Genomic DNA, 24,193 nt, shown 5'->3' on the forward strand with positions numbered 1-24,193 from the left:
TCCTCAACCATGATCCTTTGTAGGTTTCACTGGAATCGGCCAACGTGTAAGCGAGAAATCTGCTGTGAAAGGTGGTCTCGACGGGGAGGTCGGCAGTCAGTTTAGTCGTTTTTACGTAATTTCTCTTATAAAACATTTGGAATGTTAAAATAAAGTCAAAAGCGGCACACACGGTAACATGGCGATTCTTTAGCTACCCACTTTTATGGGTCTAAGGTTTACCGTTATCGCGGAGTTTGAGTGACTTTCTCAGGACTCTGGACTCTTGAAATTCAAATTTCCCGGCAAAGTGAAAAGTAAAATTTTCCTCGTTTTGGGTCATTAAGTGCTTATAACTTTTTGAAAACTCAATGGATCCTCATGAAACTCTTCCACTTTGTAGTCCTTGAGATGCGTCCGTAGACACCAAGATCGTAGGAATCCGTGCCGTCGTTTGGGCTGCAGTCGAATGGCAATCGAATCAATTTTCAGATTAAGGGAGTTGCCTGTGACTAAGAGTGTCGGCCACCCGTTTGTTATCGGGACTTTAGTAGGACGTCATTTTCCTCGACCGGGGGTGGCTACCGCCACTCTTGATCAAGTTTTTGAAAGAGAGAAGTAGGTACGAACAACACATGAAAAAAACAAAATAAAATTTAGACGGATAAATAGTTATTAAAATGAAAATATTATAAACGAGATAAGATAAATAAGTAATATAAATTAATGAAAAATGAATTAATATTATTACCAATTTTTATAATATAATTTATTATAATATATTATAATTTATTATATTATATATTATATTTATTCTATTATGATTCATCATATTAATAATATTAATTCTTAATATTATTTAATATATTTTATAATTACTTCCTGGTCCTATCTTAATTGAGTAACATTCTTTTGACTTTAAGCCGCAGATATAAATGAAATTTTATTTGATGCAGAAATGAGTTTCGAAAGTAAAATAGATAAAAAAAAGTCGAAAGGAAAATTTAATCACAGAAAAAATATCAAAATGGATTTCAAATAAGGAAATCATCTTTAAACATATCTTTGGATCAACACATACAATAATAAAACGCCAACCGAACGTTTCCGACTGTCTCCGAATATATACTGAAAGTTCGGTGCGAATTACCCAATGATCGGTTTCCGTGACCTTAAAAGTTCGGTAAAACCTTACAAAACTTGGTTGGTCGTGTGTTCCAAACGCCGTAATGCCGTTTGGTTCAAAAAACCCAATACTTAGGTTTGTGCCACCGAACAACCGTATACCGAAGGGTTCGGTAAAAATCACCGAACTTTTTTTTTCAGTGCAATATCAGTATGTTCCCATGATGGGGCCAACAGATATCTAACTTTACATCAACTCTTTATCATGACGGTAAGAAAGTCCAAATTGATATCATCATGTTACCATATTTTGTGCAGTGTTGTTGACAGCATTTTTTTAAAATCAATTGGGACTTGCCATATTGCTAGCATGTTGGTATCATGTTGGTCTTTTACCCCAAATTGATATCACGTTGATACCATGTTGACATCATCTTGATACCAACATGGGCATTTTAGACCATGTTGGTAACAACATGGTCTCAACATGTTACCAACATGTGCATTTTTTAACAGGGAAGCTTATGTAACTCCTCGATGATCCCACGTTTCTCTGCTGACATGATCATTACCGTCGACGTCTTCGTCCACTCCCTCGAATCAAATGCTGTTTCGATCCTACTATTTTTGTCAGACGTTCGTAAGATTACTGAAGTTGGTGAACACTCTTCTGACAGTGTTGACTTAATTTCGTGGCTTCCTTCCACTTCCTTTTGGACCATTGTTTGTTCACTGCATCTTCATCGCTTTCGGGATTTTGCACTTGACGAATCCAGTTGTTCGATACGATATAATGACCATCAGAATCCAATTAAAAACCGCTACCTTTGGGACCGCGGCGGAATAGCGATCGACCAAAACCGTCGTTGCAACTCATTGTAACACTATTTTCATTTCGCTCGATTCACAACTGGTTTTGGAACCTCAAATTGTTTGATCCTATTTTCCAGTATTGAAAATTTCATCTCTAGTCGTTGCATGGTATTTTTGTATTCTCTCATATTCTCCAAACAAAGCTGTGCTAAATTCATAGCTTCCGTCCACTTCGAGTCTGTCCATTGTTTGTTCACGGCGTCAGTATTCTCTTCGGGATTTTGCAGTTGACGGATTCCGTTGTTCGATACGAGATAATTTCCGTCCGAATCCAATAGAAAACCGTCAACTTTGGGCCTTGCTTCGAGTTGCGAACGTAAATCCCCTTCGATCTTGTAAACCGGTGTGACTCATTTTCTTGTGCGTACCTACTTTTATTTAGTAGATGTAATCCGCTTCGCGGAGCTCTTCGACGATACTCAGAATGTCACGATCGTAATCGATGTGACCAGCTTGCTTCGAAACTAAAAGTAAAACAAGACGTTGGACCAGTTCGTTCAGATCGTCCCTATCGACGAGTTCCCGTTTCGCACGCTGAATTTCAACACTGGAGCCTTTTTTCGATTTTTCACACGGTGACTTCCTCGTTGATCTCGGAGTCGATGTAGTGAACAAAGGTTTGATGAGATCGTGGCATTTACTTCGCTTCGCCTCGGGTCTACCGCGTGGGTGATGATCCCATTCATGCGAGTTGGTGAGTGTTACTACTCGTTGGAATTTCGCGCGACTATTTTCTGTGTAATTACTCGGATGTTTCTTAAGAAGGAGCTCCAAGAACCCAAGTGTCGGTTCGAACACCTCTTCGTCGTATTCGTCGTCACCGTCCATGATTAGTCGTCCATCCGAATCGAAGCTAATGGTACGTTTTCCAATTAGCTAGTTTCCGTTGATTTCTTGCCGCACACCAAACGCGGTATCGGACTCTTTCGGACGTTTCTCTAGATCCTCCAAGTACCACTGCACGTTTGGGGTATTGGTCGCCTGTATTATCTCAGGAGAATCCTGGTCTCCAGTGCGACTCGTCGTTTGTTCTTTATCCTTTGCATCTTGGAACGATTCATCGTCTTCATCATCGTCATCATTCTCCTTTGAGTCGTCATCATCATTGATCATATTTTTTGGTGATCCGAACAAAGCAACTAAACTATCAACGAACATTGTTGCACCTTTCGTTTCCGATGTTGAAGGTTCGACCAGTATTGTTCCGGTCTTGGTTTTCTTTTCCTGAGGAGCGGTGGCAGCGACAAGTATGGGAGTTGTGGTTGACATAGTTTTCTGCTATTTTGCGAGCGGATCTGTCAACGGTGTGAAAACTTTCTTCATCGTCATCTGAGCGTCCGTCTCTCCGGTGCGTTTGCATTTAACTTTCGTTTTATATCTTGACGGATATTCTCAATTCTATTGTATTTTTGAGCGATCGTCGTAAATGATAAGTTATCCATCTTGTTCAAAGTAAGTATCGAAACCTTTCCGGTACCTTCCGTCGTTTTTACTACTATCTTTGTCGATGATTAAAAACCCGCACTTTTTGTGCCAGCCCAACGAGCAGATTACTGGGTACACGAATTAATAGGTACTTTTCATGATTCCAGGGAGGATTTGCGGCCAATCAGATTGATTTATGCTCGCGTAGCATTGCATAACATTTCCAACGGTGGACCAGATTCTTCCAATAGCGCCGTTCATCCGTGCTGCGTAGGGGAGGGATGGTGATTTTTTAACTCCGAATTGCTTGAGAGTGTTTGAAACGTAGTTTGACGCAAACCGAGGACCATTGTCCATGATAAGTTCTGACGGGCATCCCAAAAGTGAAAATGTTCCCATAAAAAATGCAGCAATGGTCGGGCCGATAACGTCTTTGACGGCTTTTAGGTACACAAAACGTGTGTTGTAACATATACTTCCGAGCACATGTCGAACTTTAGATCCATTTAGATGTCTTTGCCGGTGAAAGAGGTCCAAGTGCGTCAGTGGGCAATTTTGTGAAAATGGCGCCTGGAATTGAATGGGACCCAACATGTGAACATGTCCATATTTCTCGTGATCGTGCACTTTTTTGGCAAATTGACAGTCTGGACAAGACAGAACATACCTAATTCCTTATTATTCTTGTCATATTTTTGAAGTAAAATCGCCTTTTTACTTTGTTGATTGTTTTATAAATGCCACGATGTCCAGAGAAAGGGTCATCATGAATCTGATACAAAATTAATGAGACCAAATGTGAGGGAACGGCTAAAATATTGTTATATTTATTATTTTTCTTTGTAGAGGGTATTTTTCTTCAAATAGAAACTGGCAACCATTTTGTGTGTTGATTTTGTGCATGTTTCGGGTTGTTCTAATGCCTAGATGATGGTTGAAAAGTCTTCATCTTTCCGCTGTTCTGTTGCCATGTCTAAGGACGTAAGATCTAGTGATGCATCGGGGGTTTCTCTATTTTAGATATATAGCGGAAACGAAGCAGAACTATGCGGCAGCTCTAGGTCGGGGGCCACTTTTCAATTCCTGGAGACCCCTAGAGAGGGATCTCCACACACCGATTACACCACCTTTAAATGCCACTTTAAATTTAGGTGTATTCCGATAAAAATCGAGGGTGGCAACATCGAAATCTTGTTTCAGGACGTCAAAATAATCACGCCATGTCGCCAACTTGCGTCTTGAACGGTCTTACGAGTCCCAAAAAATGAACATATGCTCCTAGACTGATAATATATATTTAAAGGATGATGCCACGTACATATGTAGATATCACCGTGTCAAGTGCTATCACACATTTCCAAGATCGTGTCTCGGCTCTTTTTTTTGTTTTTATTTTTATTTTTTTCCAAGCGCTCTACTATTCAGGTAACATTGCATTGCGAAAACTTCTCCGGAACTTTAAAGTATCTGATGTACTTCAGACATGACCTGCTAATTTTGCTAATGATGGGTACTGATGGTTCCAGTACTGGGGAGTAGACGAGCTGTACCTGGAGTCGTGCTGTCAGCACAAGTATCACCAACGGAAGGAGCACGTTCACGAGGAGATGCGAAAGGAGGCTGAGTCCTTGCGGCAGCGCGACGAAGAAGAGTTTGGCGAGGGTCAGTGCTCGCGATACCAGCAGTATTTATGGGATCTCCTCGAAAAACCGACCACCTCCATCGCTGCTAGGGTGAGCTACCGAACACTTTGTGCCGTTCAGCTACAAAGCTGAATTATCACAAGATAAATTACTGTTGTCACAAATATACTGTAGCCTTGAATGTAGACATCGTCCCGGAATATTTCTTTAAGAGTTCTGTCTGACTCACAAATAAGATTTCTTGCGCTAAAATAGTCTTAATATGTTCCCATACCTACGCAATGGTGTAATCATCTCTCAAATTTATCTAATCTTTTTTAGTTCCTAGAATCGAAATCTCTTTACCTTAGATAATCACAAATAGCAGTCTGGTGAATAACGACTAAACGGTGTACTTCGTTCTCTCTCACCACGATGTAAAACAGAGCGCAGAACTTCCTGGTTTGGAGGACGGTGCAGACAGAATTTAGTTGATCGAATATCCCCTCCTCCGCACACATCATTATCCTCACTATGTAACTAAATATATAGTAGTATAGTTGTTGTAGTAGTTGTTGTAGAAGTAGTGGTAGTGCGACGGGCTTTCCAGAAGGCACCCTGTAGGAGTGTAGGGGCCTAGGCACAGGTATCTTTTGCCATCGTATACCGCGTCGTCCCTGAAGTTGGACCGTGTCCCTATGCTGAATCTCATGATACATTTCACATTTCCGCTAAGCTCAGCGGCCGTCTATGTAACCAACGACGGATTTTATCGACAGCTCTGGCAAACGCTATCGAACACGACCATGCACCCACCAGGTATTCATGTATCTATAGTCCCTAGCAGTCGCGAATACTGCGAGTGATCCACGATGTAGTCACAACACAGCCAAAAAATGCGAACTGACTACTACCAGATGATTGGTGATGAATGGAGGCTGGTGACGAAATATTTAAGTTCTGCTGAGACGCTTATCCACTAATATTTTGGCAACAATTCTCAATGACGATACTTATTATAAAGTATTCTTCGAAGGAATAGTTTGAAGTTCTTATTTAGTGGTTCTTGTGACCTAGAATTTCCAGACAAATTGGGAAAAGTGTCAAAACGTTTCGGGGCTTCTCAGCCGCTTTTTCAACTAGCAAATGAAATGCAATTAAAATTTTAGGAGCCCCTCTGATATCATTCTGGACAAATGGACAAAATCTGTAGATCAGCAAACTGAATGAGGTTATTGTACCACAATACACATCAAAGTCAAGGATGACACCGGTCTAGTATGGTGCACCGTTTGGGCAGCAATGCAGAAACGAGAAATTTTGTAATTTATTGCAACCGCTGTGATATGTGGTGACTAATCCTGTGATACATAGTAGCCACTGTGATATATGGAGACGCATCCTGTGATACATGGTGACGAATTCCGAGATATATAGAGTAGGGCGGATCGACACTTTCGACTTTGAGAGGGGAAACGCGAATTATCGAAGAGAATTTGTCAAATGAGCCCCATATGAAGTATCAAAAATTTCACCGCATAAAATTGACCTCCTAGTACCGCATATAGGCCTCAAGAGCCTACATTTTAAATATAATACATAAAAGGTTCGAACACATGTTTCCTCACAGGTTTTGTCAAATTGTTGCTCGAAAGGGCAGAAATTTCGTCCGTTTCGACGTATCGTCCACGAGTAAATCACACCTTGTGCACTTGTTTTCACTAGAGCACCTTTATAGACAGAGTATGGCCATTTCTGTTCCGGTTTTTCATTGGTCGCGAGCGAATAGGCTGACACGATGCTCTTAGGGCCGTAAATAAACAAACAAGATGGCTGTTATCAGCAAGCAAGATTGAGGTTATGCACATCTTACATCCTCCTGTGATAAAGGTGAAAGGCAATTTAACAATGTTTTCATGTGTTTTTCGTGTGATATTCGTAGATATGCACGTTCAAATTGTTACTGCCGCATAATTGAAATTTTTGTCAAATTTAGCTTCTCATCGATGTTACGGTGAGCTGCCACCTTGTTTGTTTATTTACGGCCCTAAGAGCATCATGAAGCCTAAAAACTCGTTGACCAATCAAAAACCGGAACAGTTTTCCTGTAGTAAAAAGATACGAATGGCCATACTCTGTTTATAAAGGTACTCTAGTTTTCACCCGATGAACAGTCGAAAGCGCCCTCCAGAATGGCCTATCTACCGTAATGTCGTGAAAGTGAGTGTGGATGGTCTATCCAAAAGGGTTTTGCCGAATTACGGGTCTGAGGGCAAAATTTTCGTCCGTTTTCGTGTATTTCCAACCGTTCACCTACATACATGCGGAGAGGGCGTTCGAGCGATGCACGGCGCGGATCATCGCGGTGCGTCCATTCGGTACCCGGTTTGACCGTTCGGGACTGGCCGGTCGGTCTAGGGAAACCCGACGCGACGGCAAGGTGCCGGCATGCACTGGTCGGTATCTGTGCACTTGTGCAGCCGTAATCTCACTGGCAAATCCCGTGTTTGGGAAATTTCAGCTATAGGAATTAAGCTCTCTTTCAGCTTATTTTTGCAAACTTAAACATTCTCAGTTAATAGGTCGTAAATGAAAGCTGAGACTCATTAAAATTGCGCTCACCGCTGAGCGCTTCTCTAATACCCACGTATTAGAGCTTTCCCGCTTGTTTTTAGATTTCTCATAACCTCTGGTGCACCCTTAATACTGCCAGTGAATTGTTCTCTTCCCAAATATTTCTTCATCCCTACAGGTTTTGGGCTCATGGTCAGGCTAAAAAGGAAAAGAGCTTGCAAAAATCGCGGGTAGCAATGTTTTCAGCGATTAATCAGTCATTTTTGACGCTAAATCCGAATTTTAAACTTGGCTACTTGGGAATCGAACAAAGGAACATAAATATTTATTGGGATAAGCACGGAGTTGCTTACATCTTCTATTTTGAAGTTCCTAAATCCCCCCTCCCCACCACACCACACTTTTGGGCGCGTGCTTTTGCCCCATTTTTATACATTGGACAACATAACCCAAAAATTTGAGCCTAAGGCCCAAGGTGTGAAAACAAGCACGGATTATTGCAGCCAACACTATAACACTGTAATATGGTGCCTGTCCGATTTTTTCCATCAACTAGTGTACTCACAACATACAATATAAAAAATAAAAAAAATTGATCTTTTTCGCATGAAAAGTGAACTTCCCTCATAATTACATCAAAACACGTCCGCCTCGCACTGAGCTTCGTCAACAAGTGAAACTCAATATTGCCAACAACCAACACCCTCACCCGGTGCCAACATAAATTCAAACAAAGCGCGCCAAAAAAAGTGCAGTGGGTACTGTTGCCTTGTGCGTACTTTTACCCCCACCTATCCTACGAGAAATCTCAGAACTAGCAGGTTAAACGATTTCGTTTCATTTAGCCACAGCTCATTTAGCCACGTGGCAAAATGCAACAAAAAATGTTGCATCTTGCCACAGATTTTAGGTGCTATGTAGCTAAACGAAACAAGAAAAATTAGTGTGGCAAACGTGGCAAAGTGCAACGAATTATGTTGCAGCTAGCCACATGGCCAATGGATAAAACCAGGTATCTACATTGCAACGTTACCGAACCTAATCGAAACGAACTTGACCTAACCTAACCTAACATAACATAAGCTTACCTAACCTAACCTAACATAACCTAACCTAACCTGACATAACCTAACCTAACCTAACATAACCTAACCTAACCTAACCTAATGTAACCTAACTTAACCTTACCTAACCTAACATAACCTTATCTTACCTAATAACCTAATCTAAGGAAGGAGACCTGGACGCATGTGGTCAATATTCCTCCAGATACTTTCCTGTTAGTATCTAGATTTTCATGTATTTCAGCGAAAAGTAGAATCAGTATTGCATTGGTCACTAGTGGAGGATGGTAAAATTATGAAAATAAAAATTGTTTTCAATACGAATGGTTGTTTATACTTCTAATCTATTCCAGATTTTCAATAAAATCACTTACACTGCAGTAAAATAAGAATGGGAGGATAAATAGCAATTTTTTTCGCTGAATTTGGTAGGCCATTCTAAAGACTGTGGTTAACTGCAACAATTTTTGTTGCCTTTAAGCACACTAATTTTTTTCTGTTTCATTTAGCCACACAGCACCCAGAGTTTGTGGCAATTTGCAACAATTTTTGTTGCAGTTCACCACGCGGCTAAATGAGCCGTGGCTAAATGAACAGATAACGATAGATTCAAAGAAAAGACGGTGGCTTCAGAGATGATTTGAAATCAAATTTGGACAAATTACGCGTGAAATCACATGGTTTTATATGGATCATTAAAGCCAAGCGCACGGACTCCGGCCCTCAAAGTGCTGAACTTATAACTGACAAAGAAAAAATGGCGGACCGTATCTCAGCTGCTCACTTACGATAACAGTGCAGCTGTTCCTAGTGAAATTTTGGTCAGTTGAATTCACTGCTTCGGTATGGTAAATTTAAACTGCAGCGGGCTAGCTCAAAATGCTCGAGTAGGGATATTTTACCCAGTACTTATCAGGTAGAATATACTAATGTCCTAATAAATTCTACCAGATGTTCTTTTACGATCTGAGTTTGGTAAATTTTCCCTTTACGGCTTTTCAAATTTGAACAACTTCTTGGTGTTCATTGCCAAAATGAGATTTACCAGCCAGGTGTTAATTGTCATACACGCCGACCCTTTTTCCCCCGTGTGGTCTCGATGTATCACAGTGCTGGTTTTATATCACAAGTCTCTTTATTCGTATCACAGGATTTTTGGATTCTCAATTATCGCCCAAACGTACCTTAGTCAAGTAGCGCCTTAATAAAACTAATAATGGGTAGAATAGAATACTGATCGTGAGTACCTGCACAGGGTGATCGAGAGTTCCCTTTCTCAACAGCGCAGATTGCGATAAATTGCAATTAGGTACATGGTAAAATTAATGCTACTGCATCGGAGTGTTGTCTATGTTGCCTATCTATTGATTGATGTCACACGCCTTATAGAAATTAATTGCAATTTTTCATTGCTCTGCATGTTGCCTATCTTTCTGACACATGAAACTTTGATTATTGATTGTTTATAATCTCTATTTATTAACCAAATGATGTAAAAACATTGCAACTTCATGGTGCACCAATTTCAGATTTATTGCAATAAATTGAAATTTTATTTCGATATTTTCATTGCATAGTGATAGGTACTTGGGAGCCCCCTTGAACTTTTTATCCAATGGAGGAAAATATTTTAAAGTTGGGGTATGTTCCAAGGTCAAAGGGAGTTACTTTTCGGTACCCCTAAAATTTTGGGGGGCCATGGGCGCAACGGACCCTAACTTTTTTCAAATGGAAGACCCACCTTGTGATACCTCGTTCAAGAGAGCATTAGAAAGAAAACTTTTCGCGTATGCCGGAAATCAACATTTTAAACCGTTTCAAAATGGTGCCCAGTTGAAAGACAAGAAGACCGAAAATTGGCACCAGCTTCCTGTTGATAGATTTGCCTGAAAACCGGCGTTAGGTGGTATTTTGATACGAGAGAAACGAATTTGACGTTGAAGTTTAAAAAATAGATATTTTCAAAATATCGACCGGTTAAAGTTCAAATTAACCGTTTGGCATCTCAGTTTTTGGCTGGTGTACCTGCTTGAAATTTGGAGAGTATGGGTATTCTGACATGAGGAAAACGAATCTAAAGTTAGATTTCTGAAAAAACCAATCTTCGGCCCTTTTGAACGTTTTTCGACCGCCATTTTAAAGAAGTCGGTTTTTCTTACTATATTAAAAATATCTAAGCCGATTTCTGTGTGTACGTCGCTATATCTTTCTTGGTTGGTCGATCTATTGGCCAATCGGACGTTATTGCCTTGGCTCAACTTTAGCTCTCTGGTAGCTACCTCTCCAAATTATCTTTGTTTCCGGATTAAGCGGGATATATCGCTGCACATCGGAACTAAATGTGACGGGTTAGGACGAAATGGACAAATCTGGATGTATTGTGTTAGTAAGAGGTGATCCGGTATAAATCAGGTTACAACTGGATAAAACGGGATACATTGATATTTACCTTGATAAGAGGGGGAGAATCCGAATAAAACCTGAATAATCAGGATAAACTGGGATACAGTGCATTGAAATGTGATAGATCGGGATATATTGAGGTACATCGGGACAAACGCGACGGGTCGGTATAAAACGGGATAAATTTGTATGTAATGAGGTATGACAAGGTAGATCTGGATGGATACAATGAGATAGATGAATAAAACGGGATATACATTTACCGTGATATATAGGGAGGGATCGGAATAAAAGTGAATAATCAGTATGAATCTGGATTAACTGGGGTACATCCCATTAAAACGAGATGAATCGAGATATATTGCAAACATTTGGACAAAACTTGACAGATCAAGATGAAAAGGGATAAATCGGGTTGAAATGAGGTATGACGAGGTACATTGGAATAGATCCGGCTACGATGGGATAGCTGGGAATAAAATAGGATACATCAATAATAACCGGTATGGAGAGGGATGTGTAGGTAGGGTGGAAATTGCGTTTTGAACCCAGCTGTTGCCATATTGTGCCAAAAATGAATAATTGAAATATTAGTACCATTTGGCAACACCCCATTTTACGACGTTGTCTGATGGTGCAATCTAATCGATTTGATTAAATCTCATTTGGCCACGGCTCGTAGCGCCACGCACCAAAAATTGTTGCGTTCAGCCACAGCTTATAGATGCTGTGTGGCTAAAAACGACACTTTACGAAGAACTAAAACGAACTTCTATTCTAATCTAATTAACTTCTCCTAACCTAATTTAACCTAATACTGAAGTCGCTAACGTCATCCTACAGTAGCTAATGTAATCATAAATTCCCTAAAGTCATCGTAAAGTCGCTGACGTCGTCATCATGAAGTCCGTGACTAGCTGCAAGAAATTTTGTTGCGTGGCGCCACGCAACAAAAATGTTTGCATCTAGCCACACTCATTTTGATTGTTACATTTAGCCACACAGCACCTATAAATTGTGGCTAGATGCAACAATTTTTGTTGCGTGGCGCCACGAGCCGTGGCTAAATAACCAGATATCATCGACTTTGGACCTATCGACATGTGACCTGTCGGACGATCTTCGACTAATCGAAATTTATTCTGACCGTGTATCTTCAGCGTATCGAAATGTGACCTAACTATAGATCTTCGACCTATCGAACTGTAGCAACCTAGGTTGACACTTTTATAGCGTTGTCAAGTGACCTAACCTAACCTTACCTATCTCAAGTCTGGTGGTCTCCAGTCCCCTAACCTAACTTTGCCAGATGCTAAAAAGCTCGATTTTCGTTTGTACGTCGCTATCATTGTTGTTATTCTGGTCGATCTACCAGCCAATCACGTTGAAACTTAGATCAAATACTACTTCCTTTCCAAATTGGGGTTTCCTTATGAAGCGGGACATGTCTCCGCACGTCGTGACAAGACGTGACGAATGGGGATGAAACGGGATGAATTTTGATGTGCCTAGTAGGTTATGACAAGGTAGTGTGGTCAACATCAGGATTCAACGGGATGAATAAGGTTAAAGAGAAAGCATCGATATTTACCGGGATGAGAAGGGACGCATCCAAATAAAACGTTAATAATCAGGAAAACTATGGATAAACTGAGATACTTTCCACAGAGACGGGACAAAATGCAAAAGTAAAGTCAAATGAGGTTTACAAGCATTGATTGGAAATCACGTCAACAATGCATCAAAAAAACATTTAGAGATGTGCTCACTATAAATTGGGGAAATAAAACACGACACGGGGGTTAGGATGTGCAGCGGCATCCTAGTTTTTTAAAAAGAATTTAACTTTAAACTTGTTTTTTTTTTGTTTTAAAATACTTCCCAATACCCACCGAGTTTACGGTAAATCCTTCGACAAAAAACAGAGGTGTCAATTTTCGGCCAACCGTTTTGGACGATTTGAGAAAATGGTATTATGAGCTCAGAATAACCGAGGAAGTCAATAATTATGATACTCTACTATGAAAAAGAAAACAATTCTGTAAAAAAAAAAAAAAAAAAAAAAAAAAAAAAAAAAAAAAAAAAAAAAGACGGTCATGAATTATTGATAAAACCATTGGACTCACTGAATAAGAAAAGTGTAAATTTACAGAGGCAATTAATTAAGAGCGCAGAGAAAAATGACATGCAATTGCCGGAAGAGAAAGTAGCATAGGGGTAAATGGAAATCGCCAAAAACCAGGAGGGAAAGTGGGAGTGATGTAAGAGAATAAGTGATAGCGGACTGAGTGCCCGCAGAATGTACAGGTGAAGGTGATGCAATAGAAGAGATAAGGAATGAAAGATTTGGAAGGGGTAGTGGGCACGCCCAGCGTGAGATTTTTCGAGTTAAGATTTTTGGCGTTAGGGCTACCTGAACTGAACATTTTATATAAGGTAGGATTATTCATGTTACAATCTCTCCAATGTTCATTATGGGCCGTTCTACCAACCATTTTCAACCAGTCGACCTCGCCTATCCGCTAGTATCCTTTCTTTAACACTGCAACTGTGCATTGCCTCTGTGGGTATACTGCGTTGCTTCTAGTACTGCAGAAAGGAGGGGTATCGGTAAGGGCCTTTTTTGGCCCCCCTAGTGGGCCTTTTTTGGTCCCACCTAGAATCTGGAAATTTATGCGGGTTTTCCAACTTGACTCAATGTAGTCTACGGATGTAATCATGATTTGGTCCATAGGCCTTTGGATACCTACGTGTAAAACGGTTGCCTGAACATACGTCTGCAGGCGTATTTTAGCGAAAATGCGTGTTTTTCTATCACTCCGTGGCTTTTTTGACACCGAGTGCATCGTCTAACTATAACGAGCTTTTGATATGTTATCAAGGAGGCTTTAGGACACGTTTTAACCCTGGTTTGGTTTTAGTTAGATGATGCGCTCATAGTTAAAAAAAAAACTTTTTCAAAAGTCGACTTTTAAGGGACATCTGCTAAAATCTTAGGGAAACACGTCTCTAACTGTAAGCACACTACGTATATTATCGAGGGCAGTTATCAAGCCTTGTTAAAGTCTTACAAGGAGCTTTTTTTTAATTGTAGCCAAAAAAAAACCCTAACGACGTAATTCCGTAAGATTTTTGCAGATGTCCCTTAAAAGTCGACTTTTGAAAAAGTTTTTTTTAACTATGAGCGCATCATCCAACTAAAACAAAACCAGGATTAAAATGTGTCTTCAAGCCTCCTTGATATTATATCAAAAGCTCGTTTTAGTTAGACGCTGCGCTCGGTGTCAAAAAAGCCTCGGAGTGATAGAAAAACACGCATTTCCGCTAAAATACGCCTGCAGAAGCATGTTCAGGCGACCGTTTTACACGTATCCAGTGACCTATAGACCAAAATCATGATTATTTCCGTAAAAAACATTGCGTCAACTAGGAAACCCCGTATTCATTTCCAGATTCTAGGTGGGGCCAAAAAAAGCCCTCTAGGGAAGGCCAAAAGAGGCCCTTATCGATACCCCTCCTTTGTCTAGAACTGAGGAAACAGAAGAATAAGTCAACGTCATATCTAACTGCATAAATGGCTGCTTTTGGGCTGTTGGTTGGCGTCTGTATAAATGTCTAATATAAAAGGGACTAATAAAGGAACCTTGATGCTCATAATTGTTTTATTTTACTTACATGAAGTACATGCAGAGGTGATAGGAGCCGAAGCTTTTTCGAACGTCTAGCGTTCATCGTCAGGGGCTAGTGCATACTTAGTAACAGTGAAAGAGCAAAATTACAAACAACAAGCACTAATAAACTGCATCATGCACAAAATTGAATTTGCTCAAACAGTAAATAGCAAAAGTTTCAAGCTGTATAGGTAAGAAAGACGAGAACAAGTCGACAAGTGATGAGAGCTGTTTACATACTGCTTGAAGAAACTGTCTAGGAGCATTACTCTATACATGGCGTCTCACGAAAAAGGAGCCACCTTGAATATCTGCCGAACGCGTTGGAATTTCGAAAAACGGTAAGAGACGTGTTCATTTATATCAAGGGGGACATCTTTTGGCGTATTTGACATTTTCCCAAACCGCGGGGCGGGGGGTGCCCCACCCGTAAGTCGAACTTTTCAAATGGCACCCCTACTTTTTTATTTCAGAAATCAATTCTACGCAAAACACCAAGCTCTCCTGAACAAACCGGATGTAAATTGGACAATTTTTCAGTGATTGGCAGGGGTTGGAACATTTTTTTCATGCTCTTTTCAAAAATTTCCCACGCCCAATGGAATTGCCGTATCAAACCAAACTCTCCGCCGAAAGAATTCTTAAACATTGCATTTTCGATAAAGAAAAAAAAAAAAAATCTGCTGCACTCGAAATCTGGAGCACGCGGGGCCCTTTTTTGCGACATTAAAATTCGTTTTACCGAACATTTTCGGGGGGGGGGGGTGCTTATCGGGAGGGAGTAATAAGTTTTAGTCAAGAATTATTATTCTTTTTTCTGAAGCATAAGAAACCGTGTCCATGAAGAAGCAGCTAAGTAGAAAAACAAATAGATTAGCTTTTTTTCGGGGGGGGGGGGGGGGGGTTGTCAATGACTTGAGCCGGACCTTGATACTTCTAAGGACGCTATTTTTTCGCGGTGCGTTGTTTTTCTACTTAGCTGTTTCTTCATGTACACGGTTACTTATGCTTCAGAAAAAAAGAATAATAATTCTTGTCTGAAACTTACTACTCCCTCCCGATAAGCGCCCCCCGGAAATGTTCGGTAAAACGAATTTTAATGAAGCAAAAAAGGGCTCTGCGTGCTCCAGATTTCGAGTGCAGCAGATTTTTTTTTTTTTTTTTTTTTTTTTTTTTTTTTAATCGAAAATGCAGTGTTTAAGAATTCTTTTGGCAAAGAGTTCGGTTTGATACGGCAATTCCATTGGGCGTGGGACATTTTTGAAAAGAGCTGGAAAAAAATGTTTTAACCCCTCCCAATCACTGGAAAATTGTCCGAGTCACATTCGGTTTGAACAGGGTGGCTTGTTTTTTCCGTAGAATTGATTTCTGAAATGAAATAAAAAAGTAGAGGTGCCATTTGGAAAGTTGGTCCAACGGGTGGGGCACCCTCCACCCCGCGCCCCTCCCGCGGTTTGGGAAAATGTCAAATACGCCAAAAGATGTCCCCCTCGATATAAACGAACACGTCTTTTACCGTTTTTCGAAATTCCGACGCGTTCCGCAGATATTCAAGGTGGCTCCTTTTTCGGAGACACCCTGTATAAAGCTGCCTCACCGGCTCACTCTGCCCCCCCCCCCTCCCCCTAGAGAAAAATTGGCCGAAACTATTTCCTTTAAACTTGGTACATGCTTAGCACTTGTCGTGAGGAGTTGATCAAAATTATTCCGATTACAATCCGCTGCCTAGGAGCAGCGATCTATAGTATTGCATTGGAGATACGCGGTTGTTTACGCGCACCGCGCCGAACAGGTTCAATCCGGTCGCGTGACGTCTCAGCCTTATAGACGAAATTAAAGGTGTTAGGAGGTATATTTCGACAGATTTTTGTAGGAAGTTGTATTCGGGGGTATTTTTCAACCAACGAACTACACCTCTAGAATGGCCGACCAGTGTTAGAGACCCGGAACGTTTTGAAGTTGATATAGGTTAGGTTTACTTGGGCTCACACAGCAGGCTGCCATCTAAACCCATGTCAGACGCTGCCCACATTTTGCCGAATATTGTTGAATAAAGTGATAGCAATGAAGAGATTGCATAATAATCGCACCTCCAAAGGTTTTCTTAACTCAAAAAATAGGAATTTTGAAAGCAAACCTAAAAAAAAATGAAAGTTTACATAGGTTGAAATTTTCACATGTAATCCTTATGGGCAAGACGCAGCAGAAATGGAGATTGAGGTTAGCTATACTTGGGCTCCCACCCCCCTCCTGCCTTCAAAAACCGGCCCTTGCGCGTTACGCAGGTTTGCTATCTCGCGGCCATTCTAGAGGTGTAGTTCGTTGTTTTCAACGGAGAACTCGAATTTTTGGTCGGATTATCAAAATTTCAAAATCCAAGATGGCGGCCGCGGCTTAAAATGCTAAGTCGGCTCCTGTTCGATCGATTTTCGTAAAACTCGGTAATAGGTGGTGTATTTCGACGGGAAACTCGAATTATTGGTCAGATTTTCAAAATTTCAAAATCCATAATGGTGGCCGTGGCCTCAAATGCTAACTCGCTTCCTGAGCCATCGATTTTGGTGAAATTCGGTATCAGAGGGTATATTTTGACGGGAAAATCGGTAAGATTGTCAAAATTCAAAAATCCAAGATGGTGAACGTGGTCTAAAATGCTATCTCGGCTCTCGATCCATTGATTTTCCTGGATTTTGGTATAAGAGGGTATATTCCGACGGGTGGCCAGACACTTTACCCAATTTTGTTTGGTCCAACAATGGACCACTAGACAAGGCACGAATTTAAGCATTCTGATACATGTTTCTTGACCAAAATTTCACGTAAAACACAATTCGCGCAACGAAAATTACCAAAATCAACTCCTAACAAAGATATTAACGTTTTTATTTCACATTGGTTACGAGGAATTTGAACTGCCCGCTCATAAGAAACTCAAAGCTCTACGTAAGTCAAATCGTGCACTACAACGATTTCAGCAAGCTTCTCAATCGAGCAATGTTCATTTTCCACCATGTGTTGTTCAAACTATTGGTAATTTGCTATAGCTGAGCCAAAGTGTCAAGATTGAAGTTGAAGATTTTTACATCGCAGAGACTGTCTTGATAAACATTTAGCGTGCGATGCGAATCACGTAGAGCATTGAGTTTTCATGAGCGGGTGGTTTGAATTCACGCATTAAGAATCATTAGGTATCTTCGTCAGGAGTTGATTTTGTTAATTTTCGTTGTACGTATCGTGTTCTACGTGAAATTTTGGTTGAGAAATATGTATCAGAATGCTGTAATTCGTACCTTGTCTAGTGGTCCATTGTTTGGTCCGTTGCTGAAATTTGTCCAATAAAATTTTGGACCAATAGTTTTTTAACCAATAGTTAACTTAGTCCACGTTAGTTTTTGGTTCAAGGTAATATTTATTTTGTGGGAAAAATTAAATTCATACTTTTACATGCTGTCTGTTCATGATGTGGCTAATCATCGCCGCCTTCCGAGTCTGTCCGAGTCTCATCCGCCCTTTGCTTGAGATTGTTAGCAATCGCCCGCAAGTAAGTACGGACATTGTTTTGCTGCTTGTATTCTTTGTAATTTCCAACTATCGTCTCGAGGCGTCTTTGGTTTCGAACATACGTTGAATTTATCGGGTCTCTAAGATGTCCATGCCCTCCTAGTAGTTGTGTGACAGCTGCTTCTGTATCTTGTTGTTCTTTCTGCAGCTCGCCAATAAACCGCCAAATGTTTAAGTGTTGTGCGACAACTATTCTTTGGAAGCGAGAATGGAATGATTCAACTTTGTTATTCGTTCGCGCTTGTCTATTTAACACAGATTGATACACATTCCAGGTAGGCGGTGGGTATCTCGGAGGAGTTGCTCGTCTTCGACCTCTCGCGGGGCGACCTCGAAGATAAGTTACTTCGAAATATTCCGCCAAGTCCAATACTCGCTCATCTTCGAAATCAGCTTCCAGCATGTCATATGTTTCCATCAGATCTTCCAGAGGAATGAAAGGAAGAGCCATAAGATATCTCACTTGATTACGTATATTTGGGTCCTCTAGGTCGAAGAAGGGTATTCTGAGACCTCGGTTCACTGCGTTCTTAAAAATGTTCTGAGTAAAATGAAAGAGGCATCCACGAATTGATATTCCATCAAATGATCCACGAAGTGCATTCAGATTCGCTAATTCGAAGTCGCTCATGGAAATTTGGGGATTTAGTGTTAATTGAAAATCTTCGGCAAGGAGCCGTAGTTGTCGGTAAATTTCTCTGTAAGTTTCTTCATCTTTTTGCTGTGTAAGACAGAATACAACAGGGAAAACAAAGTTCATGAAAATGGCATGAACAGTAAATAATTGCGCAAATTGATTCGGAGTTGTTTTGAAGGTGCCATCGGTGAAAATGGTTAGACTGTTACACAACATATTAAGGTTCCTTTCAGTGGAAAAAATAAGTATCCGTCGAGGCTGGTTCCTACCAGAATCATGAAGCAAGAATGGTCCCCCTCCGAGAGTTCGTGGCGGGTTAAATTTTTAATTGGATAATAAAATTTGGCCAAACTATACCTTGGATAAAATTTGTTGGCCCAATTAGGTATTGGGTAAAGTGTCTAGCCACGTTCCGACGTGAAACTCGAATTTTTGGTCCGATTTCAAAAATTTTAAAATCCCTGATGGCAGATGTAGCCTAATAGGTATGATGTCTTGGCTTCACTTCGATTGATCTTCGTGAAATTCTGTAGGTATCAGGGGATATTTTTCATCGGGTCAATTTTTGGTCAGATTTTTAACATTTCAAAATCCAAGATGGCGGCCGCGCTACATAATGCGGTCCCGGCCGCTCCTGGAACTTTAATTTCTAAAAAACTTGGTGTAAAAGAAGATGAAGACGAAAATGTTGTCTTCTCATCAATGTTAAAAACTATGTGGGGCGGTGGCGGCTCGCGGGGCGAGTCGCAAGTTCATCGCGGAGCGAAGCGAAAAACTGGGGGTTCAGGGGCACTCTCCGTCTAGGCGGCGAGCTAATCACGGCTAGTTCAATGTGGAAAGCTACTCTACCGAGATTTCATCAGCACTTTAAAAGAAAACTGTCGGAGCGATTTCCTTCAAACTTGGCAAGCATGAAGCTAAGAAACACATTTACATGCCTGAAAAATCAAATGAAAACAATACCGCCGAAGCCCCCCCCAAAAAAAGAAAAGTTGTTTCTCCCCATACTAATGCATTGCAGATACGAGGTTTTTCACAAGCACCGCGCCGAGCAGGTTCAATCCTGTTGCGTGACGTCACAGCCTTATAGACGAAATTTAAGGTTTTAGGAGGTATTTTTCGACCGGAAATTCGAATTTTCAGTCATATTTTCCAAAATTTCCAAATCCAAGATGGCGGCCGTTGCCAAAGTGGCGAAGATGTTATCTTCTCATTATTATTACTTTAAAAATTAATATCTATGCGGGGCAGCTTGCGGAGGGAGTCGCAGGTTCATGGCGAGGCGACGAACCGGGGGTCCAGGGGCACTCCCCGGCTAGGCGTGACAGCTCGCACAGCGAGCTGAACACGGCTAGTAACAAGATAAAACAGAGGTGAACAGGAAATGAACCTATTAGTCAGGGGGCATGCGTAACAAAACATATGTCCCGTGTGCAGATTCGTGAAGGCATAGTGTGTGATACATCAATCTCTTCGTTTTGATGTCTAGAAAAAGAAAATCGATGATGGCCATCTCAAATTTCATACAAACCCCTCCCCCCCAAATTCAAGATGGCGGCCAAAATGGTGGTTTTGGGGTAGAAAAATTTAAAGTTTGCAAATACGTCGAGTCGGGTGTCGATTATAAGGTATTTTTGATCGTAGAATCCGAATTTTTAGTCTAAAGTTAGCCCTAAGGTCATTTTCAGGCCAAAATCCAAGATGGCGTCCAAAAATACCTCTTACGGGTACTAATTTGCTTATTCGGGTCTAAATACATTGTGAGGTATCAATTATTAGGTTTTCAGGGTCGTAGAGTCCGAAAATGAGGTCCATTTTCTGCTGCGGCTCTCAAGAAGCCCTAAAATCAAAGATGGCTCCCAAAATTCGTGATTCGTTTGATTACTGCTGCTTCCTGTGAGCAATCACACTATAGTCTGTTCCACGAAAACTGAGAGTTTTTATTCGGCATTAAACTCCGTAAATGGCAACGCATCAGTCTTGGGCTCGGGTGACCGTACCGCTTGCCGGACACCCTTTTTTGTTCAGCGACCATAGGCCGACAACCCATCCATTGTGAGGGTAGGAACAATAGGCACCCCTCACCCCTCCGTAATGGGCCCTAGTACCCGGCCCAAAATTTTTTCTCCCTGAAAAATTCATCTTTTGGCGTGAAATTATGATAAAAACGCACTAAAATTTAGTCCAAGTATCTTAATTTTGAGCTGATATACGACATTTGCGTGTGACCGCGATTCGCCACTAAATGCCGTATATCAGCTCAAAATTAAGATAATTGGACTGAATTTTAGTACGTTTATATCATGATTTCACGCTGGCACTAAATTCTCACGCCAAAAGATGAATTTTTCAGCGAGAAAAAAATTTTGGGTCGGGTACTAGGGCCCATTAAGGAGGGGTGAGGGGTGCTTATTGTTCCTACCCTCACAATGGATGGGTTGCCGGCCTATGGTCGCTGAACAAAAGAGGGTGTCTGGCGAGCGGTACGCCGGTACGGTCACCCGAGTCCGAGACTGATGCGTTGCCATTTACGGATTTTAATGCGGAATAAAAAGTCTCAGTTTTCGTGAAACAGACTATAACTACCTATACCAGGTCAGTTCAAAAAGAAACCGGTTTTTGGTGATAACTAGCCCACTGGGCGTCCGGATTATGTTTTCTTGGACTTTCCTGATAGCTGATAACGTATTGAAGAACGCTAGGTTCACAGATTTTCTTCATTTTGATCAGTATTCATTCTATGTCACCTCGAATACGAGTAAGTCCGCTGCTCTCTGCGATTTTTATCATGCGATCACACATAAAACAAAGATTTAACATTAAATTTTGTTTTAAACTTGGCATACCTTGTGCCGAAACTTTTGATATGCTAAGTTAAGTTTACTAAGATCATTGTTTGCGTTGTTCTCGTCGTTTTGAGTGGTTCAAACGGTTCAAACCTGGTCAGGAGTCCGTCGAAGATGAGGAGCATAGGAATCGACCATCAACGGCAACTGAAATTTGCCGGGTGGAAGAATTGCGGGCAGAAGTGCTCAAAAATGGTCTTTTCGAGCTTCCTGAGCCATGTGATACTTCTGAAGACTCTGCACATACAGTTTTGATTGAGTATTTAGATAGGCATCGAGTTTCAGCTGAACTTGTCCCGTGATTGTTGTCCGTTGAACAAAAATCCAACGCAGTTCCAATTTCCCTTGAGCATCTTGAACGTTCTAACGATGATCCTAAATTTTTGGATAGGATCATTTTCGGTGGCAAAACGTGGGTGTATGGCTGCGACATGGAGACGAAACTCCAATCATCCGTGTGGGTTGAAAAAGGTTGTGCAAGACCGAAAAAGAGCGAAAAGTTCGGTCAAACATGAGAATAGCAGGACACCCATGAAGTTGCCTTACTTCAAGCCACGTAACCACAAAGGTAATTAAGATTTTTCAAATTTGTGAACGTAGCGTTCTTAAGTATATCTTTAGCCATCAGGAAAGTCAAAGAAAACCTAATTCGAACGTACGGTGGGCTAGTTATCACCAAAATCCGGTTTCGTATTGAACCTCGTAAGTTCATTTCCTGTTCACCTCTGTTTTATCTTGTTATGCTCCTAAATAGTTTCTTCATGCAGTATGTAAGCAGCTCTCATCACTTGTCAACCTGCTCTCTCCTTTCTCACCTATACAGCTTCAAACTTTTGCTATTTACTGTTTGAGCTAATTCAATTTTGTTCATGATGTAGTTTATTAGTGCTTGTTGTTTGTTATTTTGCTCTTTCGCTGTTACTATGTATGCCTATGCACTAGCCCTTGATGATGAACGCTAGACGTTCGAAAAGCTTCGGCTCCTATCACCTCTGCATGTACTATATGTAAGTAAAATAGAACAAGTATGAGCATCAAGGTTCCTTTATTAGTCCTCATTATATTATTCATAGATGCTACTCCAATCATGTTTAATTATAAATTTTTGTTGATTGGTTTTCTTCGTTACTGTGACTTTTGATTATTATTTTCTTTCCTCAGTTCTATCAGTACACTACCATACAAATGGTGAAACTGCTAAACTGCATATCCCCATTTTTAACAGTTTTGAGCTGCATAAATGAGCCGTATGAGTTGTCTTAAATTGTTTACCAATAGACTATCTTCGATAAAAATCCTGAAGTTTCCGAAAAATTCAATTCAAATACTCACCGCGTATCCGGGAACTAAGAGAGCAGGTACCTTCATAGCGATAGAGTTTGTCCACCGAAGGTTCCTTTGTGATTGGGTCTGCTATTTTAAGCGCCCGTCCCACGCACTAACTGGGGCTCTCCAACTGGCACTAATTCTTTAATTTCTCAGCCATTTTGTCACGAACTTCCTTGGACTCTCAAGATAAAATTTACGATGTGTCCCAAACACATCGGTTATCTACAAAGATCGTCTGGTCGATGATTTTTGAACGGCAACAGTTAGCAGTTCTATTGTTATGAGCCTCTTTTTGAAGTCCCTATAGTTCGTTCCTGGGACGGGCGTTTTTCAGGTCTTACGGAGCACTTAGGATCCAGACAAATGGCGGACGCCGTATGTAGACCATTCGCAAGTGCAGATAATGATGTTTTACTTGCCTAAATGGCCATGCAATTTACTCAAATCCAGAAAGTAGACGATTAGACGTATTTACTCAGGTTTTAATCTGATACTGTGCATTAATTTGAAAATATCTTTTGAACTTGAACCTTTACTATGGCAAGGATGGTAACAGGGGGCGAAGGTGATAAACGTCAATGATTGGCAACAACCTCTTCTCAACTGCCGCACCTTCTCTCACTTAGGTCAATGTCGCCTATGCCTGCGTTGTGTGAATTGCTCTCTGATCAATTGCTCAAGGAGCATTCACGGAACGCTGCTACTCATACGTTAGCTATATGTTCGCATTTGATTTAGGCATGAGTGCTATGTGCAGTCATGTGTGTTCACATATTGTTATCCGTATGCTAGCAATACTATCACCTTCAGTTTGCCCACATAATGTGAGTCATACCCCTCGTAAAAAGGATGGACACCCTGCGGACATAGAGAATTTGTTTTTGGAACGCCCGCGCGCCCACTCTTGCGTGTCCCCGAACCCACTCTTGCGTGTCCCCGAACCCACTCCTGCGTGACCCCGCGCCCATTCAAGTAACCATTTCCAACCAAGAAGTTGCAACTTTGAAACTGAAGAACTGGACTGTTTCCTTTACACAACTTTCTTTAGACATTTAAGGGATACGACTCTTTCCTTTAGACAGCT

General features: G+C 41.0%; 1 protein-coding gene across 8 annotated transcripts in view; it reads left to right on the forward strand.

Annotated features, from left to right (window-relative positions):
* Window positions 1-24,193, forward strand: part of Shab (Shaker cognate b) — a 327,591-nt gene that overhangs the window by 97,778 nt on the left and 205,620 nt on the right. For all 8 annotated transcript variants that reach the window (XM_072306433.1, XM_072306436.1, XM_072306434.1 and 5 more), the window contains one exon: window positions 4,929-5,135. In XM_072306433.1, the coding sequence (XP_072162534.1) occupies window positions 4,929-5,135 (207 nt within the window). The remainder of the gene's footprint in view (window positions 1-4,928; window positions 5,136-24,193) is intronic.

Source organism: Bemisia tabaci, chromosome 1 (genome assembly GCF_918797505.1).
Source record: "Bemisia tabaci chromosome 1, PGI_BMITA_v3".
NCBI lineage: Eukaryota > Metazoa > Arthropoda > Insecta > Hemiptera > Aleyrodidae > Bemisia > Bemisia tabaci.